The 22,033-nt window shown below is 39.6% G+C and overlaps 1 protein-coding gene across 1 annotated transcript in view; it reads left to right on the top strand.

Annotated features, from left to right (window-relative positions):
• Window positions 1-22,033, top strand: part of ZC3H6 (zinc finger CCCH-type containing 6) — a 46,331-nt gene that overhangs the window by 4,645 nt on the left and 19,653 nt on the right. The window contains exons 2-5 of the mRNA XM_019544091.1: window positions 5,114-5,297; window positions 9,163-9,285; window positions 11,688-11,943; window positions 21,012-21,133. Of these exons, the coding sequence (XP_019399636.1) occupies window positions 5,114-5,297; window positions 9,163-9,285; window positions 11,688-11,943; window positions 21,012-21,133 (685 nt within the window). The remainder of the gene's footprint in view (window positions 1-5,113; window positions 5,298-9,162; window positions 9,286-11,687; window positions 11,944-21,011; window positions 21,134-22,033) is intronic.

The following is a 22,033-nucleotide window of genomic DNA, read 5'->3' as shown; positions in this document are numbered from 1 at the left end:
AAACTCATATTGACTTCTCTTTTGTCTTATTTGGTAAGTTTAGACTGAGCATGACAGTAGTCATGTAAGTAGTGTACTGGCTTCATGATAAATTCCAGAAGCTTATAATGATTATCGTTTCTTGTGCCTGGAAGTTACTGGTTTCTCTGTTCATTGGCCCCCTCCCTTTATCTTCTCAGTTAGCCTCAGACTGTCATATTCAAAATTTGATTTGTTCAGAGTTTCTTTTGAAATTAAAAAGCTATCCTTAGGCAAACTATACAAAATGATTTAGTACTAAATACCTGAGCCTAAATCTGTTTCAGAAGAGGTTTGTCAGAGGCATTCTCTGAGGAAGATCAGTCTTCCTGTTTATTTCTTTTTGTTTCCTTTTAACTATTTTCAGTCAGGAGACTTAGCAAATCAAACAGCTGTCAATTAACGAACCAAACTTCAATTCTATATGAAAGATACAGATTTTTAGATGCTTACCAAAATGGTAGTGTTTGATATAAACACTATTACTGTTCATCTTTATTTTCCCTAGCTTAAAAATCTTTGTAAATGCATCTATCATCACACTTTAAATGCTAAATGTATTTTATAAAATATCTGAAGTAGACCAAAGGGTGATGCTTTTATTTCTGAAAAAGGGGTCTCAAAATAGGATTGAAGTCTCTTATACATAATTTCTTAATAAATTGTGTCAAACCAGGTATGTCAGATATCCAATATGACCCCTTGTGCAGGTACTAAAATATGCTGTGCTGGATGATCCTGAAAGTCTTCATCTGAATTTTATAGTCCGCTGAGACTTGCACTTGAGATATGGAATCTCTTCACTGTATGTAACTGATACTCATTCCTCAAGCTTTGGGACTGCAAGAATAACCATTAAGCAAGAACATAATATTAAGAATTCTAAAAATAAATGTAATTTTTCCATTTTCATATGGATATTTATATAGTCTTGTATATTCTCCCTCGTAAAAACTGGTACTTCCTGCTTGCTGTTTTCTGTGAACAGTGTCCAGACCAGTGGATACCCATATGTAGGATACAGACTCTTTCTATGCTTATAATTTCCAGTTTTTATGATGAATGACATCCATTAGTCTTGAGACCTTCCCAAAGAAGCAATATTTTTGCTAAATATATTGCAGATTTTGCACATTTTAAATTATGCCAGTGTCTACAAAGAGATAGTAATGTTTTCTATTTAGCTTGCAGAATTTTCAGATCTTGAAGTAGTGTCCTGGAATTGCGAGGGAGGAAGGGGGGAGTATGCCAATAGTAGCAGGAAAAGTACTTAAAATCAAATGGGCAGAAGAAAGTTTCTTCATTGTAAAGAAATGACCGTGCTTAACCTATGAATAGTGTCAGGATTGCTGGGTGCCATGCGTTATGAGAAATAAGTATTACAGGTAAGGAAACTAATGTTTCATTTTTATTGCCGTAGTAGATGTTACCTGCTTCAGCTGCTCTAAGGGTTATATCTTTATTTTCAGTTTTACTTGAGACTGGTATTGAGGCCAAAGTGGTCTCTCTGGTATTGGTATCTATGCGTAAATATTCTCTAGCACAAAAGGACCGTGGGTTCTATACATCTGAGGGTGATTTTAAATGAACACTTTAAAGCTGAGTTTCAGACTTTACACTTGTTCCGCAGTGCTTTCTGGGTTTTTCCATTTGAGAATTTTTCATTAAACATCTGGTGAATCTGGTGGTGTTGTTACTATCAGATTATATACATGGCTAGCTGTGTTTCATGGACTGTCCTCATGGAAGTCCAAGGTTGTTAGTTTTCCTAACAAGACTCAAGTTCTTCCTCAAATTAAGTCGTAGACTTTTGTAGAACATCTAACTGCTTATGTAAAATTATCCCTGTCTGTTGTGCAGTAAGATAGCGTGGTAATGCTCCAGTGCATAAGAGTGTCTTGGTCTGAAAATAGTCCTCCCCGTCGTGTTTTGTTTCCTTCCTTATTTCTTACATTGTAATAGATAAGAAAAACAGGACAAGCAGAGTAACTCTTAAGAACAGGGAAGAATGTTGAAATCAGTAACGTTTTAGGAGTGTCCAGCTCTTTTGAATCTTAACTTATAGTGCCATATATCTGGTGAATAGTGAGCAGCTCCCTTACTGTTTGATCTTTGTCATTTTTGTTGGTGAAGGGGAGCAGAGACTGAATAAATTTGATGCTAAGGAATATCTGTAATGCCTAGAATGGGATTTAAATTAAAACTGTGATCATTTCAGTGGCAAGTGGTATAAAAATGACTTACCTATAGGATTGTTTAAGTTCACTGATGCTCAATTTAGTCACTCCATTTAATCCTAGAGCATCTCAAACAATGCAGAAAATTAAATGAGTACAAGCCTTTTCCATTTTCTACTGTAAAACTCCTGCAAGTGTTAACATTTTACTTTAGTAGATCTATTTCTTTATTTCTGTCTATGTAAATCATTTCCTGCCACTCCAAAATAGGTATGGTGAATTTATGTACAAATTCATGTGCTAAAGATTTAGTATCAGTTTATTTACAGTATTAATAGGCAGCTTTCGTACCTATTACAGTTAGACTATGAAACAGCTACCTACTGCATTCAATATTGTAAAAGCCTAAATACAAGCTGCACCAGCTAATCTCCTATATCGGGGTGGGCAGTTATTTGGACTAGAGAGGCACACCTCTCCCTCTCTTCCTCCTCACTGTCACACCCTCCCTCCCAGGGCCGCTACCAGTGCAGAAGCCTGACCCTGCCTGCAGCTGTAGCACCGCCCCCCCCCCCAAAAGTTGCCAGCTGCATTTGGGTAGCTTTGGACACAGCCAGCAGCTGCTGGGTTCTGACTTGGGGGGGCGCGGTGCAGACAGACAACTAAAGCTGCAGATAGGTAGACTGTCTTCTGGGAAAAAGCATGCTACAGCAGTGGGCAGGTTCATGCTTCTACATCCACACTGGTGGCAGCCCTGGCCCAGAGAGAGAGAGAGCGCGAGTGAGCACCTGGCACACAAGAAGCAGCTCCAGCCACCCAGCACCGTGTGACTGCCAGCCATGGGCTGGATCCATTCACTTGGTGAGCACCTGCCAGCAGGCCACCCGATCATATCCTCTCTGAAATCATCTCTAACTTAACTCAGCAACCCCTAGGATTTTAAGAAGTTTTCTCAAGCCGCTGGTAAACGTTAATTTAATTGCACAAAGGGATCTGGCGAATTGTATTCCAGATCCCAGAAATAGCATTCAAGATCTGGCATGGCAGGACATGCCATTAGTGGAGTCTGGATGAAATTCCTTAGATCCCATCACATGTCTGTCAGGGCTTAGGGAACCTGCACCTGTAATGCAGCTGCACTTGCACCTTGTAAACGTACCAATGTGTGAAGAGCTCCCTGGTCCTGGGTTCCTTGTGTGCTCAGAACTTCAAAAGGTGCTTGGGGAGCTCAGGATCAGAGACTTCCCCAATCCTGAGCTCCCTACACTGGGACCTTTAAAAGGCACTTTAAACTCTTCTTTAAACTTGCTGGTCCCTGTGCATGATAAAGCAGTTGAACAGAAGGCACATTAATTGTTTGATAAATGTAACATTTGCCAGGGTTCTAATTTTTACTTCCTTCCCAAACCCTGCACCACAATTTAGTAGGTAAAATCCTATCATTTTCCATTACTTCTTTTAATTTATTTCAGAAGATTCAGTTTCCACTACAGATTGTAATTAGATTAATGTTTCTTTTACCACAAGCTAATCAATATGTTACATTTTTGTAAATATTGAAGACTGACACAAGTTCAAAAATGGAGAGGAAAACCCTTCATGAAACCTTCTTTAAAAGGACCAAAAAAAGAGGGGGGAAGAAGGATGGTTCTGGATGTATAAAGCAGTAGGTTTTTCCACAACTCTGAAGCAAAAACATACCCTTATTTATAGCAATAGCAACTGGTCTATTCTGATGTTCAGTCAAAGTTGGATGTAATATTTCAGATCTAGTTTCCTACTTCAGTAAAGCCTCTAAGCTTACACATACTGTAACTTCACTGTCTATTTCTGTCAATCTCTACCACATCTTTTGAAATTTTTTTTTTATATATGATCATAGAAATGCAGGGGCAGATTAAATTTGCATTAGGTGGAATTGCTGAGTTGCTAACATATTAATTTTAAAGTTTAGGTTTGTTTTGATGATCACAATGCTCTGTTTTTTTCACCTGGATATAGTTATTGGGATCTGATTTGTAAAATCAGTACCCCTTTGGTTGACTTTTAGCACTGTTAAAAACTAAGTTATTTTCAGATTTTACTTTAAGATACGGGGCAAGTTCCTATATTCCTTGTTGCTTGAAACAACAGTTTTCTTTGTCTTCAAGCTTGGTTATATAATAATAGCAATCTCAGTTCTGTGATAATTGTTCCTAAAATGAAGCAAATGTATTATTAGAATGTGAATTGCTTTCCATTGATACTCAGAAGGATAGGTATCGCTTCTATATGCTTACTGTACACACTCACCAGTTACTTAGCTTTCTAAGACCAGGTCATATCTACACAACATGTGCACCAGTATTAGGGGACCACATGGTACTTCACCAATCTTTAATGCAATTATAAAAGCAGTTCTAGCTTATAATTAAAATTAAATTTTAATTCTGTTTCTCATCCAGCTGAAAGTCTTGTTTTGACTAAAGCTTTTCTGTAAATGGTTTGACCGGTGCTTTATACTGGCTATGAAACAGCTAACATGCCAATGAACACTAACTAGAAAGTGTAAATGTATTTATAATCAGGTGTGAGAAGACCTATTTCTGTATGTCTGATATAGCCGTATTTGCAGCATAGAGAGGATGTTATTTGTGACTGGTTTTTAATTTACTATAGTGTTTTTTACTGTTTCTGAACTACTTCAGGATTTTGAATTACTAAGTTAAGACTAACTGATAACCTGCATGCCACTGTTTCTTAAACCGTGGAAGAAAACTCCAGCAACTTTTTGGTTGAACGTTGTTTTGTTGATTAGAGATTGATTGTTGGAAAGATACTTAATAATAATTTACTTTCTTTTGTCAAGCATTTAAGATGTGTTATACCTTTAATTTTAGAAATTAGTGTTTAATGTAAAACATGTGCTTCCCCTACAGAGAAGATGGTGAACTAGAAGATGGTGAAATTGATGATGCAGGATTTGAAGAAGTTCAGGAAGAACAAGATACAAAAGGGGAGGATAAACAGAAAAATGAAAAAACACATAGGAAATCACGGAAGAAACGCAAAAAAGAAAAGGAAAAGAAAAAATCAAAGAGGAGGAGACGGGATAAACATAAGGTTAGGAAATGCAAACAATCTCAGAGCTACTGACTGCAACTTTAAGTTTGACTTTTTTCCTCCAGGAACATATGTTCTGTCACTAATAATGTTGAGAAACTTCTTTGGATGCTATGTGAATGATAAAAAAAAAAAATTTGATATTGTATGAATGAACAAAGTTTTTCTGGAGGACCTAACTAACCAAGGTATTTTGCTTAAACATGTTGGGCAGATTTCACTTTTGAGAACGCAACACCACTAATTTCTATTGCAAGTAATTTATTGATGGCAAAGAAATAATAGATCAGTAATTCTTCTGGCTGTTGTGTATTAAAAGTGATAGTTTCAGAAACTTAATTGCTAATTTTAATAAACGCCGTTTCATTTTTTTTTGCTTTCACTGTAACATGATCATGTTTTAAAAGTTGGTTCTATTTTGAAAAGATTCTACTTGAACTTAACTTTCTCCTGATGAGAGAATTTACAAATCTTAAGTAAAAAAGCATTCTTGGTTCGAGTAGGGGGGAATTCATAGATTTCATTTTTTATACAGCTGGTTCCCCCTGTAGTCCAGACTGTATGGGTATTTTGCAAAGAACAGGAAAGACACATTCTTAAGTCATAAAAAAATGTAGGTTTCTGAACCAGTAAACATTAACAGAGATAATTAGGGGGAAATGCAGTTTGACTCTTCACATTTACTAAAAAAAAGATAAACTCAGAGTATTCCCAGTTAATGATATCCTTCTGAGATCGTATAATCAAGAATAGTATACTCCTGTTCTCCACGGCTGCTTCTTATGAACTACTTATGAGTGAAATGAGCTTTAGTCAGATAAACTTGTTGTTTCCTTAGTTTGTAAATTAACTGGAGCTACCTTCATGTATGATTAATACATCAGCTCAGTATCAAGTCAGATATCAGAACACTAGAAAAAAATGCAGATGTCATGTATTCATTATGTTATTAGTAGATTAGTTCCTGTTAAGAATTAGCTGAGTTGTAACTTGTTCAGAAACTCTCTCCTTCATGTTGCTTGTGCTTTTCCATGAATTTTTGGCAGTATGCCAGAACAATATCTGACAAATATTCTAATGAGTTAGGAGTGTTAGCAGCTGAGCAGTAACACCCTCTATACTGAGAGGAATGTCTGAGAGCTGACAATAGCAGCTGGGGATTGCTGGGAAATTGGACTTGAGCTTCCCCTATATAATGTCCATTGACTGCATATCCTGGACTTGACCCATGGCTCCAGTGTCCCATATCCCTTCAGGGGGTCCCACTAAATACTTTGGTTTTCTTTGTCTCATCCATTATTAGAGTCTCTTCCCCATTCAGTAAAGGACTTACACTTTCCTCTTATAGAATAATATCTTGTTGTTGTTCACTTTCATATCCCTTGCTGGCTGTATCTCAGTTTTTTTCTTGATCTGCATGATTTTTCTCCCTACATGCCCCTGCTATACTTTGATAAGATTATTTGGATTTTGAGGTCTTGTTTCAGGAGACTCAGGCATTGGTCAGTCACTGCAGTTATTTCCATAACTTTAAATAAAAAAAAGATATAATGAGGAATTTATGATGGAATTGCTTGTAACAGAAATTGTTTATTGTTTCAATAATATAAATTTTGAGTTAACTTACTGTAATTATCAGATAAAGATAGCATACTAATGTTCATCTCTAGAGTTTTAACAAAGCTAAATCCATACTGCAGCACAAGCACCAGTGATGCTGGGCTAATGTCACCATTGCTTCCCCCATCCCCTGCTGCTGGTCTTCATACCTGGGAATTCAGCAGCAGGCCCCACCCCTGCTTCTCCAGGCCTCTTTAGGAGCCCTGCAGACGGAGTGAAATAGTTCTCTTGGCTGGGTCTTCGACACCCATGGTGTACACCAAGTGAGGGATACTTCTTCAACAGGAACCTTACTAGGTGATAAAGAAAACAGGTCTTGGAGACCTGTAGAAATCTTTAGCTATGACAGACATTAGACAAACATTACCCTTACAGTGCTATATATGCAATGCTACAGTAAGTGAGAGGACAAGCATGCCCCCCATGTGCTACAGAAATGGTGGAAGCACCATTGTTCCATCATGAAACAAGAACTTCTCTGTAGCACAATATGTAACATCTGTTCAGCACACCATAAAAGCTACAGAAGTTCTCTTCGTCTGCCAGCATCTCACAGTGCTCCCTGTTTTCCTTACTGTTCCAAGATGCAGTCACTGAGTGCAGCCCCAGAAGAACATAACCTGCACGTGCAGCCACCTTCCTCCTCCCCTCTCCCATACTGCAGGCTGCATTTCTGCTGTGCTCATTGTACAAGCCTGGTTCTAGGTCCCTGCTTACTGACAGCCTTGTCCTCAAGAGAGCTGCCCTCGGCCAAGGAGCTCTGTGCATCGTTTTGCACCTTGTACCACTACGTTTTTCTAGTGCTTCAGAGTGCTGTGGCAATTGTAGTGCTACAAATGCATTTCTCTCTGTGGCCTTTGTGACAGTGCTCTAGCAATATACAAGGCACTGACAGCCTGGGCCTTTGATCCCAAATGCAGCTGTTTCTCCCCACCCCCTCCCAAACACACTTACTTAACAGGCTTCCAGAGTGGCTAAGAAGACAACAAGGTCCTCATATTAGACACTTTTGCTTGAAGTGGAGGTTCAGCCTACACCCAAAATGAGAGAATAGGGCACTGTCTCCCTTCAGAAATCCCTTGCAGTGTAGGAAGCCCTATAAGTAGTGCCTCCAACCCTTTTTCCCCATGATGAGTTCAGTTAGTCTAGGATAGGAGATTGAGGAGTTACCCAGGTAACTCCAGGGTATTCCCTTTGGATTCCAGGAGACCCACTTCAGGGCAACAGCTGCAATCCTAGAAAAGGTGGGGTTGTAAATGGGCAAGTTCAGACTCTGCTCTACTCTTCCCATGGACAAAGACTTGCCCCCTGTGCTTTGGAAGACCCAGGGAGAACAAGGGATGCCTCTACAAGCCCCACAGCCTGATCTGCAACTAAAATTTGTACAGGGTCCACATTTCTTCCCACTGTTTAAACTGTCCTCCTCCAGTAGGCAGGTGCAGCTTTGACAACATGGTTTCTTGATGAGAAGGATTCATCCTTCACTGAAAAATGAAGCCAGGAAAAGTATATGCTGCTCAGATGGCAAGAGTTCTGAGAATCCATTCTTTGGCACACCTTCCCACCTTGCGAAGTGGATCTGCTGTTGCAGCCTATTTGGCAGCCTCATTAGAGTGTAGCACTCCAGCCTCCTAAAAAAAAGTGTTGGGAGAAACTCAAGTATTGTACCATTGTAGCTGTGAATGTTTACCTCTCACTTTCTGTCAGAACCAGGAAGGAGATTGGCACAGCAAGATATCATTCTGGGTCCTCTGGGAACAGAGAGGAAGAACAAAATCAATTGATAATTTTAATGGATATGGTTGGCCAGTCTTTCCTATATTTTATATGCTAACTAGCGTATGTGCAATATATTTCAATTTTACTTACCAAATAAGTGCATAATTTGCTTAGCTTTCAACACAATACTGGTTCCAGTGAGTTGCCTGTTGCTTACCTGCACACTAGTGAAATGCATTGACCACTTAAATAAATAGTATCTTTTAGCCTTGTAATCTAATTCTAAATTATACTCCAGTTAATTAAATGTAAACTGCAAGTGTAATTTTGCCGCGAGTTACTTTGTAACTAATTGGGCTCCATTAACTGTGCTAGAAACAACAAAGGGGAAAAAGCACTGTTCACGTTATGCTAGGATAAATGTACGGCCTTTTATTCATAGCCTGAGGGCTGTGTACTTAAGTGGCCAACCTGGAGTCCCTTGTATAAGAATACTATGGTAATAATGTTGGGTTTTGTTTTTCAGCATAATTCACCCTCTAGTGATGACAGTTCAGACTACAGTCTTGACTCCGACATTGAACGTACAGAAAGATCACATAAGAAGGGGAGCAGTCTGTACAGAGATTATGATTCTTCATTCCTTCAGGTATAACATATAAAACTATTTTTTTCTCTCTTCCATTTAGCTACAGTTTCTAAGTAATACATTTATTATATGATATTTGTAAATGCATGCAAATCATAATATCCATCCTGAAAGCTCTCTCTGGAAATGCATTTAGATCGCATTTCTCTTGAGTGATATTTTATTAACAAGTATATCCCATGTTACTAGAGTAGTTTTACTTTACAGTTTAACATTTGATGGCAGGAATTCCACTAGTACAGGCAAATGGGGAATATTCTCTCCTTTTTTCAGTCAGGTAGGAAAGTACTCATCAGAATCAAAAATACATTTCATATCTGCTTTTCCCAGTCCATGGAAGAATTATTTTTAAATTCTGGGAAGAACATTATCACTCTAGTTAATAAGGTAGGTATTGACCGAAGTACAGTGACCTTGAAGAAGCCACCACTGTGGAAGCACCAACAGCGTGGATGCAGCTTCCAGCTGAGTAGGAGGGAGTTGGGAAAAATGGTGGCAACATGGGCATAGGCAGAGCCTGCTGACACACCACAGAAGCCACCCGACTTGCATCAAACTGGAGCTGGGATATTCTATCCTGCAGCTTGAAAAGGTTGCCAGCTGCAGGCTTACATACTAGGAAATGAAAATGTCAGTAACAAAGAATGGATTTCTTACATATTATTTACATGTTTGTAACTACAGATCCACTCAAGTTTTCATCCTCATTTCTATTACTTTGGTAACTAAAACATATTTGCATATGTTTCCTTTTAATTCATTTTTAAAAATGTATTGTTTTTTCTACAATAGAGCAAAACCTTTTTTTAAAAAAAACCTTTTGGTGTAGCTGTTAACAAGCACTATGCTTTTATATTTGTCATTATAAAATATATCTTGACAAATAAATTTTAGGTTATATAAGCTAATGTAAGTGGAAGTTGATTAATTTCAGGAATTCTTTTGTTATATGGAATTTTTTTCTAGAACTTCAGTCTCAATAGAAATATTTCCATTTTTTTTATTTATTTTTAATGGAATAACATTTCCCCCTACAGTGCAGTAAAAACACAGGAGTTGATACAGCAGTTTAAACCAATGTCCAGTTAAGGCATTTTTCAGTCTCTGACAGATTAGTATTGGATGCTTCAAACAGCAGTGTACAAAAACACATATCCTACCTCTGAGAGAAACCATACCCATAACTACTGGAGGCAATGTTCAGCTTGTTCCTGAAATGCAGGGGGTTGATATTCTGATGAATTTTATTCATAAATAAAATACACACATTTTTATTAACAGTTTTCAGGGACCTGAGCAATGTGGAATAGAGTTACACTGAGGCCACCAAGCCCACTTATGTGCCTAATAGATGTAATGGAGTCTGACCCTTTTTGAATGCATCCACTTTACAGAAACAAAGAGGTTTTTAACTGACATCATGCCACCTTTTCTTCATTTTTTAAAAAGAATTTTGTTATGGGTCCAAAACTGTATTTAGTCAATGTGTCTACACATGCATTTGATCTGGGAGCACTTTACTCATGAGTAAACACTCCCGGACATGCAGCTACACGAGCAGTCTCTTAGGAGCCCCTGCTGGCCCTACACTGGGCCCATGCAGGAGCTAGAGGGAGCTCTAGGCTCCCCCTGGGTGCTAGCCCAAGTGCTGGCAGGGAGCACCGGGCCAGGAGACAGCTGTCTTCTGGCAGGGCCTGGCTGTTGCTGGTGCTGGGACAATATCCCCCTGCCACAGCATCAGGGAACTCCTGATCAGGGTTAGGGGACTTAGAAAGAGCTGCAGGGGAGGTACAAATTCCAACCCCCTGCATCAATCCGCTTTCCCAGCACTGACCCTGCAACCATGGAGCTGGCGCTGAGATATAAAGATCTCCCAGCCCAGGCCCTGTGATCCCATTTGCTCCCAGCCAGGGGATTACATGAGTGCTACTGTGCAGTTATTAATCTCAAGTAAATATGCTACTTGCATTTGCAGGTAGCAAATTTACTCATGATTAGAGCCAATTACTGCGCAGTAAGCATCTGTACATGTAGATGCAGAGGCTTACTGCTTAGTAATTAGCTGTACTGCACAATAAAGCATCTTCTGTAAATGCATCCAGTATGTATAGTTCTAGAATACTAAAGCTTTGAAGGCCAATGTTTTGGAGAGTTTTCTGTTCTCTTTTGTTGCACTGTGACATCATTAGAAATCTTGAATACAGGACATCTAATTGTGAATAAACAAACTGAACTTTTCAACAATGATACTTGTTTATGCAAATCAAGGAAACAACTTTGAACTAGTTAAGCACTTGAAGCGGAAGTGATAATTTAAAAGTAATTGTTTTCTAAAGTGTGTGAGGGTTGTGTGTGTGTATGTCTATATGTAATTTGCATTTAATGGACACTCTTTCCTGCAGCATGGGCATTTATCAGGAAATTACATGCCTTCACAAAAGACACAACATAGTAAAAAATTAAAAAGTAAGGAGTATGATGAATATGGCAACTACAGCGATGAAAATTTTGGTAGCTATAATGAGGAAGAAAAGTTGGAAGATTTTGCTGATCAGTTGAAACAATACAGACAAGCTAAAGAAACCTCAAATACTGATTTAGGAGCTCCATTTCCTAAAGAACCAGTGAAAAAGCAGGGAATGAAAGGAATTCAAAAAGGTAAGGTAGTTTGTTTGCTTTGATAACTATATGAGTCCTTTTCAGGCACATGTTAAATGGGAAGAGGTCATTCTAATGGTTAAAAAGCATTTTAAACTTGGAATCTCACTCCTGGTAATTAAATGCTGAGCTCTGCCAATAGCACTATTCTTCTTGCATACAGCTAGGAAACTCATTACATTTCGTGCTGTATCATCAGAGCTAAAATTACGTGGTCACAGAGCAGTGCTGCATAACCAGGATGAAGGTCCATGCCATTTCTTAAATAGTATAAATTAAAAATATTTGACAACTGCTGTGAATTGTTTAACTATTTAAGGAGTAATACTGCTACAGAATAACTTTGCATGTGATGTATTGTATGAAACCAGTCATGAGTGGAGCTGAGTGAGATCTATTGTAAATATTCAGCTTTGAAAATGCATTTTGATTTAGGGTTAGATTTTAAAGGTACTTACCTAAATTCTCATGTTCTGGAGAGTCATATACTGTGACATTTTCTAAGTGGCTTGAAGTCCCTCAGATCCATCTGGACTGTTCCTGGCTGGTTTTGAGAACCTGGCACCTTGGATTGTTTATTTTCATAGGTGACACCATAGTCCCCTGTTCCTCCAGGATCTACCAGTTCAGCACTCATAAATCTGATCACCTGTTGCAGGCTTCTCTTGTTTTCAGATGCTTAGTCTCATGTGAGCACTTAAAGTGTTCACTTCCCACAATAGTAAGAAAAGTTGTCTAAGATGTAGGCATTCCTTTGATAGGTGTTCCCCTGATTAAATCAATAGAATTCACATATTTAAAGGCTGGGGTTTTGAAGATTATTCAAGTGGACCTTTTTGGTTTCAAAGCCCTTCAGTTTGGCCAACTGTTGCCAACTGAGGTACCCAAGTCTCAAGACATCCTCAACACAGAAACCTTGGAAATCCATTCTTAGGTTCAGGCTGAGATAGCTCTCTTATCTATTGAGCTACATTCAGAATCGTACTACTTAGTGACTCGGAAAATGACTAATTTCTAATCCTACTATTGATGTTCCAACTTTGAAATCATCAAAGGTTATTACTACCTGGAAACATCAGGGTTCCAAATGCTGCTGACAGTATGTTGTTTCCGATGACAGACCTTAAAAAGCTTTCCCAGAATCTACTCCTTTATCATTTGTTGATGCTGAGTCAGTGAGGTTACAGGCTTCTTACATGAATGTAATTTTTTTTTTTAAAAAATTGACATCCCCAAAACTTCCACAGAGCATCAATATTTAAAATTTAGTAAGTGAGACTTTTGTCACCACTTCTGAGACAGTGCTGTCATGTTATCAGAGATCTTTGTTCCAATAAGGTGGGGACCACCGGTACTACTTTTCAAGTGTTTTAGTCCCAGAATTTACTTTTCTTCAGTATCAGCAAAGACCTTGGATTTTCATTGTCTGTTTGGCTGTAGCAGACAAATCATTTTCAGGTATTAGGACCCCATGAAAATGGTTTCATTTTTTTAATGTACTTGAATATTCAAGTAGAAATGACGACCAGTGGGAAAACACTTAATTTTTAAATATGGAATTTTTTTATTGAGATTGAGAATCCGTATTCCTTGAAAAAGTTGATGTGTAATGTTATTCTTCAGATAGACAGTATATCAAATTACTGTCATAAAATGTCATTGGCATTACTTTGTCTTTTCATGACCTATAATTAGTCTACTCAGTTGCATATATCCATGAGTTGGTTCCCTGTTCAACAGCAGACTTTTGAGAGAGAGTAAACCATGCTATCTTGACATCATCTGGCTCAGACATCAGGACATTTGTCTGCACCCATTCTTGGATGTTACTTACACTTGAGCTATTTGTCTCAGGGCATTAAAGATGTAAAAAATGAAGATAATACCAATGCATAAAATAATTCCTTTCTCATCTGTGTTACTGTTTACAGTGTTATTTCTTTGGGTCTACATCGTTTTCCAAGGTTTGTGGACTCTGTAGGAAATAAAAGCTGCTCACCAGAGTTCTGATTTTTTTCCTTTGGTTAAAACCAAACATTCATCTGTCAGATACATTCTTTGAACAGAGTTTTTTCTACAATGGCACAAATATATTATCAGATCATAATCAAATATTTTGTGCTATGTAAAGAAATTATATCCTAAATTATTTTATTCTGAAGAGAAACTTTCAGGTAAGACGAGACCTGGTGTCATTGGTAGAACCCTTTCTCTTGGGTTGAATCAAGAATTCCTCTGTGTTTCCTCTTCAATGCATTGGACACATCATTAATGACCACCATAGCCCCTTCTGGAAAATGATAGCTATCTCAAGATAGCCATGGTGGACAAACCTGTCCTGTCTTTCAAACATCCCCTAAACTCAAACAGTGTCTTTCAAGCAACAGGCTGCTGAGCTCCTATTTTCATTGTGCCATCTGGCCTTGCACTGGATCCAGATGCTAGCTGTGCCCCCTCATTAATACAGACTACATCATCATTAGGCCAAATAACACAGCTTATAACATTGGAGAATCATTCACCTGTGCTTTTACCAGCATCATAGATTCATAGATGCTAAGGTCAGAAAGGACCTCAACAGATCGAGTCTGACACCCTGCCTGGGCAGGAAAGTGCTGGGGTCAGATGACCCCAGCCAAATGCCTATCTGGCCTTCTCTTAAAGACCCCCAAGGTAGGGGAGAGCACCACCTCCCTTGGAAGTCCATTCCAAATTTTGGCCACTCTTACCATGAAGTTCTTCCTGTTGTCTGCTCTCTGTCACTTTGTGACCATTGTTCCTTGTTACCTACCCCAGGAGGTGCCCTGGTGAACACAGCATCACTGATTCCTTGCTGTGCCCCCTTAATTTGTAGGCAGCCACAAGATCACCTCTGAGCCTTCTCTTGTGGAGGCTTAAGAGATCCAGGTCTTTTAGTTTCTCCTCATAGGACTTGGCCTGCAAGTGACCCTCCTCTGGACACAGTACTCCAACTGCAGTCTGTCACATAGAGGGGAAGTATCACCTCCTTGGATCTATTTGTCATGCATCTCCTGATGCATGATAATGTATAGTTTGCTTTTCTGATGATTTTGTCACACTGACGACTCATGTTCATCTTGGAGTCCACTGTAACTCTGAGATCCCTTTCTGCTTTTGTGCTGCTGAGAGGGTCATTTCCCAGCCAGTAGGTGTGCTGGATATTTTTATGCTCTATGTGCAGCACTCTGCACTTGTCCTTGTTGTACTGCATCCTGTTGTGTTCTGCCCACTTTTCCAACCTGTCCAGGTCTGCCTGTAATCAGTCCCTACCCTCCAGTGTGTTCACTTCACCCTACAATTTAGTATCATCCACGAACTTGGACAGAGTAGACTTCACACCCACATGATGAAGAGTACAGGTCCAAGGACCAAGCCCTGTGGGACCCCGCTACCCATATCCTTCCAGGTCGATACCAAGCCATCTACTGCCACTCTGTAACCCCGAAGCCAATTTGCCACCCACCGGACTGTGTAAACATCTAAGTCACATCCTCTTAATTTATTTATGAGAACGGAATGAGATACCCTATCAAAGGCCTTCCTAAATGTCAAGAAAAGGACATCCACCCCTACTCCTGCGTCTAAGCATTTTGTGACCTGGTCATAAAACAAAACCAAATCAGTGAAACGTCATCTACCTGCTACAAATTCATGCTGGTTGTTGCCCTGCTGCATTACTTTTCCCACTGGACTTACACAAATATAATCCTTAATAATCTTTTCAAAGACTTTTCCAAGGATGGAGGTGAGACTGACTGGCCTATAATTACTTGGATACTCCTTTTTCCCCTTCTTGAAAATAGGGATCACATTGGCTCTTTTCCAGTCATCCGGGACCTGACTTAAGTGCCACGAGCACTCAAACAGCTATGCCAGTGGTTCTGCTATGACACCAGCCAATTCCTTCACTGCCCTCAGATGCAGCTCATTCAGGTCTGCTGGCTTGAACACATCCAATCCATCCAAGTGACTCTGCACCAAGTCAGCATCAACAGTTGGTAGACTATGTCCCTCTGATGCCCATCTAAGAACCTGTTAGGAGACTTATCTTGACCCTTGTTCAGGAACACTGAGGCAAAAAACTCATTGAAGAGCTCAGCCTTGTCCCCCCTGTCTGTCACTAATTGCTTCTGCATATATGCCATCACCTGCTTACAGTGCCCCTCTGCTGTCTACATTAGACAGATAGTGTAGGCTTTATATCAGGAGTGGGCAAAATACAGCCTGCAGATTGGATCCAGCCTGCCACAACATTCTATTCGGCCTGCGGAGCCCATAAAAAATTTAGAAAATTAACGTTCATGTGCTCCTGGCTGCCTGTCAAAGATAGCAAGAGCCAGAGGCAGCAGGACCCAGGGGGAGCTGGCAGCAGGATGCAGCAGCCCAGTCCTGCCCCACCCTCAGCCATTTCCCTGCCTTCCTGTCTGTGAACTTCTCCAGCACCACATGGCTCCCAGCTGCATTGGTGGACTGGGAAGCATGAGCCTGCACTGGGTGTGTGTGTGTTTGTAGGGTGAGTCCCACACACACACTCCACGATACATACATATTCACAACCCCCTCGCACTTCCATACACACAGACCCCACACCCCCACATACTTCCAGCTACCTTCCCTCCACACAGTCCCCCAGAAACCCAATACCTACTTGCACCCTTTCCCACATACCCACACAGTTACATCCCCCCACAAACCTATACACACCCCCCCACAATATATAAGAGTATGGCTTTGTTTTAAGCTGCTGTTATATACAATCACCTCTATGTACACTACACAAATACATGTTAACCAGGACAGACATATTTTTTTTAATCAAATTAATGAATGTTTTAGATGTTTACTTTTTAGAATATAATTTGGTATTTTTCTGGTCCCAAGATGGCAAAACCCCTTGCTGAAAGGAATAGGGGGCAAGGGGAGGGACTTCTGGTGGCAAAGGTTAGGGAGCGGGGCTTCCAGTCACAAGATGGCAACCAGGGGGTGGGGCACCTGTCAAGGGGCGGGGCTACCCATGTGGCGTTCAACAGCTTGCCAAAACTCAGTAAGTGACCCTCCACCCGAAATATTTGCTCACCCCTGCCTTATATGAAATAATGAGCGGATCTGACATCAAGTCCTAAAACACATGCAAGCCGTGGTAGAACTTTTTAACCTTCCTGGACCTTCCATTGCTAACCTCAAAGTAGCTATTTTTAAACAGCAGATCTTTAAAAGTAGATTTGAATGTGAGATTACAGAACAAGAAATCACCCACAGACTGGATTGTCAAGTCTGACCTAAACAGGGACTGTGGATTCTTATCCTGTTTGGAATAACTTTTGTGTGACCCCTTTCATAGATTTCTTGAGTCAGAAAGGACCTTGTAGATCATTGGGTCCAACCCCCTGCTCCAGGCAGGAAAGAGTGCTGGGGTTAAGTAACCCCACTCAGATTCCTGTCTAATCTCCTCTTGAACATCTCTAGGGTAGGGGGAAGCACCACCTCCCTTGGGAGCCCATTCCTTATTTTGGTGACCCTTACTGTAAAGAATTTCTTCCTTATGTCCAATCTAAATCTGTTCTCCTTCAGTTTGTGGCCATTATTTCTGGTAACCCTGAGGGGCACCCTGGCAAACAGTGTCCCCTATTCCCTGCTGCCCCCCTCCCCCCCCCCCGGCGAGTTTGTAGGCAACCACAGGATCACCTCTCAGCCTTCTCTTTTAGAGGCTGAAGAGATTCAGATCCCTCAGTATGTCTTCATAGGGTCTTACCTGCAGGCCCTCAACCATACAAGTAGCCCTTCTCTGAACCCTCTCAAGGTTATCGACATCCCCCTTGAAGTGCGGCACCCAAAACTGGACATAGTACCATCTGCGGCCTCACCAATGCCACATAGAGGCATTATCACTTTCCTAGACCTGCTCGTGATGCTCCTGCTGATGTAAGAAAGAGTGTGGTTAGCCTTGCTTATTACCTCGTTACACTGGTGACTCATGTTCATTTTTATGTCAGCCGGGACTCCGAGACCTCTTTCCACTGTTGTGGTACTCAGAAGGGTACTGCCCAGTCTATAGGTGTGTTGGAGATTCTTTCTCCCCAGGTGCAACACCTTGCATTTATCCTTGTTCTCTATGGGTTTATCTTTGTCCCTATGGGTTTATTACTTGTTTGCCTCTTAACATTCCCTCCCCCACCACATCTTTCCCTTTCCTGTCTTTTGTATTCATATCACTTTCTCTGTTTGATAGCTTAGTCTTTCTACATCCTTTCATAGCATCTGAGGAAGTGAGCTCTTGCTTATGAAAGCTGCTGCATCTCTGATTCAGTTGGTGTATAACAATAGGGGGCAACCTTTTTGGCAGGCATGCCACAAATTAGCTTTGCTCCCTTCCTGAGTGCCACTCTGATTCCCTTCCCCTGCCTATAGTCTATTGCTCTGTTTTCTACTCCCTGCTCTGTGCTTCCTGCCCAACTTGCTGCTCTGCTGTCTGCTTCCTGTCCCATCTGCCACTGTGATGCCTTTCCCCTTTCTGATGTGCTGTGTGCCACACACAGGCTGCCCATGCCACTTGTGGTGCACATGGAGCAGATTGGCCACCTGTAGTCTGTCTGTAAGGCTCTGCCCTGCCTTCTTCCACATTTCTTCTGATTACATCAGTTCAGAAGTTCTATTTTCAGATCATTTAAGACTAAGCTGAGATATTAGCAATAGACCTAACTGGGTCCTTTTATTTTGTCCTTTGGACATACATAGGACAAAGGTAGCATTGCTTCCTAGATTTTTATCTTCAGATTTGTGTACAAGTATCTGTCTGAGCCTCGGTCTTATGGGGTTGACACCATGACTGCTGTCATATTGAGTACAGTGAGTGTATGAGTACTTTCTTTGGAACGCTAGTGAATCCTAAAAGTGCTGAGCTTCAGCTATTTACAACTATGTTCTGAGCTCTACCAGTCTGTGTAGGTTGTGATTTCAGCGCTCATCTTCTAATACTCAAACCAGCAGTCTTCATTTACCCGCTAATAAGACTACTGGAAGTGCTTTCCTAAATTCTTCAAGATGTAATGGATAATTGAAAGGAACTGCCCACTGAAGTGAAAAACAGAATATGCTTGATCTAGACATGAGACATTTTAATACAGTTCACAAGTTAAAAGAATCAATTATAAGATATAAAAGAGGAGAGTGTGGGGAGGGTTTTTTGGTTTGGTGGTTTTGGGGTTTTTTTACAAAAGAAGGTCAAGGAGCAGATATGGACAAAAGTTTGAAGGAAGTATATTTCTTAAGAGGCCAGTAACAGGGCTATTGGCTTCAAGAGAAAGTGCGCCCAGTCCAGCAACAGGTATGGTAACAACTTGGAAGGAGATGGAGACAAGAACTTGCAGTGTTTTGTATTAGTAGAGGTAGTGTTGCTTAAAAGTGGTAGTTGCTGACCTCTGCGTTACTTTGGCTGCAGAATATTTGTACTGTCTGTATTCTCTCTTGTACAGCCACGTCTCTCACAGGCTCATGTTCTTACTTTGAGACTTGTGGAGCAATAACCTAAAACCTTTCCCTCTTGGTCGCAGTTCTGTGTTGCTAATGAACACATGACCACTCTTGCATATTTACAATGGTAGTCCTCCTTGCAAAGGGAATGAACTCTGTCTTGACACTAACTCAAGGAGAACATCCTTATGTCATGGTTAGAAATCTCCCCCCCACCCCCAACTCTCAGACTCTCTCTCAGACAATGTAAAATAGATGTGTACTTTATGCACCTTTTACCTTTGTCATTTAACTGTTTCTAGCCTCACAGTCATCTCATAATTAACCCCTTGGTTCTTCTCCTGCTTTACCCCTGTCTTTATATTTGCATATTTAAATGTTTGCTGCTTTTTCCTCTTTCCTTCCATCCATCTTGTGTATCAAGATCATGAAGGGGTGTAAAGATTCCTGTTAGGCCAGTGTTATTTACTTTATTTTTGCAATTGGAATACCCTTATTAAGTTAAATGGTGGGGGGCAAGAAGCCTTACTAGTTTTAACATAGCAATTATTTTATGAATGAGATTATATAACACAGTTTCCTACAATAGCGGGAGGATTGGGACCCAGTGATGGAAGAGGACTCTTTCAGCCCTTTGTTTCAGTATTCCTATACAACTTTGGTGCAAATAAAATTACAGGAACATTTTATGGGAAGATGAAATTTCCTGGACATCAATTACAGCAGGGAAAAGTTTTATCTTACTTATTTTCCCTGAAAAAAATCACTTCCACATAGAAATATTGCTGGCACATTGACATATCCTAAAAGCCTGGAACAAATTACAGGATTGCGTTTAGACATCCAATAGAAATAATTGGATCTGGCACTGTGGGTTTTTTTTGTTTTTGTAAATTACTCTCACCTGTTTTGGTGTTCACAGACAATTATTTTTTTGTTTGATAATTATAAGGATTGCTTCGCATCCAGGAAAGAGTTCTGTAGTTGTAGAAAATTGTATTTTGTCATGTATATAAAGATAATGTTAGTGATTCTTTTGTACATACTCTTTAAATGTCAAGAGTGATATTTAAAGGAAATCAATGTTATGTCTGTTGTGTTGACAAACAATTCAGAGCGTAAAATGCAATTTTTTTGTAGATCACCAGCTATGAAATACTACAGATGTTTATTTATAAATAAACAGATGTTTATTTATCTCAAGTGGTGTGGCAGCACTTTTACATTGTAAAAGATGACTTTTTACAATAAGTAAATGATGCATGCAGTTTACCATCCAGGTTAACCCTTCAAGAATTTCAGCTAATTCCATAAACGTTTAATTGACTAATAAAATCATACATGCCACATCAAGACTCAAGGTGATATGTAGGGATTCGTTCACTCATTAATGTAGAGAAAGAAAGAAAAGCAAGTCATTTCCATTAGTGTTTTCTATATTTGCTAATATTTAAATATATCCATTACCCCTTCACTTTCTGTTGTCATTTAAACAGGAAGCCATACTGAAAATCCTTCTGAAAGTAGTAGTATTTTCCCTAGGTGATATCTCAAACATTTTTTAAAATATTTTTCAGGTATAGCGCAAAGGGGTAATAATTTTAATGTTGGTCGAGGGCGTGGCATTCAGAAGAAATTGAAGCGCAAAGATCGTGGAAGAGGAAGAGGGGCCAATAAAGGATCGGATGGCTTTCAAGAGGTACATGTAACTAACCTTAAACTCTTAATATGTCTGTCTACAAACACTGTGGCATTCCATTGTTAAAAGTAACTGTGTATAGATTTGCATGTTTTCTTTGTGTACAGAATCTAGGCAAAAGTCTTTCTGAAGAGGAGGTTTCTGGCCCGTCAGTTTGAAAAAATAGCCTTGATAGTTTAAAGTAATGCATAATTTCCCTATCTATTTTAAGCCCAGAAAGATAGGAAGAAATACTAGCAAGAGATTTATAAGCTTTCCTTTTTTTAACAGGAAGTTAAATGAAATTTCATTTAATTAAGTAGATTAAATTTATTTTTGAGGAGGTGGCTTTCTTGAAAGAACCAATTCAGTAGTGTTTTACAGCCAACAAGATAAGCCTTTGCGCACCATTTGTTCACTTTCATCTAAAATTGATGGATTTTATTCAGTTTTCTTCAGATGCAAGTTGTGAAAATGAGAATCAATTTGTGTGAAATTCTCTTAGTACTTTGGCACTCTGGTGGTGAGTGGTCTGAGTGGTAGCATATGGACTTGGTGCAGAAGAACAGATGAATAGGAAAAACTAATGAACATAAACAGCATAAACCTTGAATAAAATAGGAACAATTTTTTTTATCATTTGCATGGCATGCTATGCTTTTTACTCTAGGCATATATAAATATAAATGAAAAATAAAAACATTAAAAGCATACAAACATTAGCTACCAGAATAAATATATTTATCAAGAAAATGTTATCAGTACAGGGGCCTACTGCAGTCTGCAGCAGAATAAGACCAAATTTGGTAGCAGCATTAATTTTTAAATCTCCATGAAATACTGTTTATTTTTATTCCTCTCCTAGCTAAGAATGCACACAACTGGTTCATTAGACAAATATTCATTATCATGCAATTAAGC

The sequence above is a fragment of the Crocodylus porosus genome, unplaced genomic scaffold (assembly GCF_001723895.1).
Source record: "Crocodylus porosus isolate Cpor-Errol unplaced genomic scaffold, CroPor_comp1, whole genome shotgun sequence".
Classification (NCBI taxonomy): Eukaryota; Metazoa; Chordata; order Crocodylia; family Crocodylidae; genus Crocodylus; species Crocodylus porosus.
The sequence above is the reverse complement of the archived record's forward strand: the minus strand, read 5'-3'. Positions and strand labels throughout refer to the sequence as shown.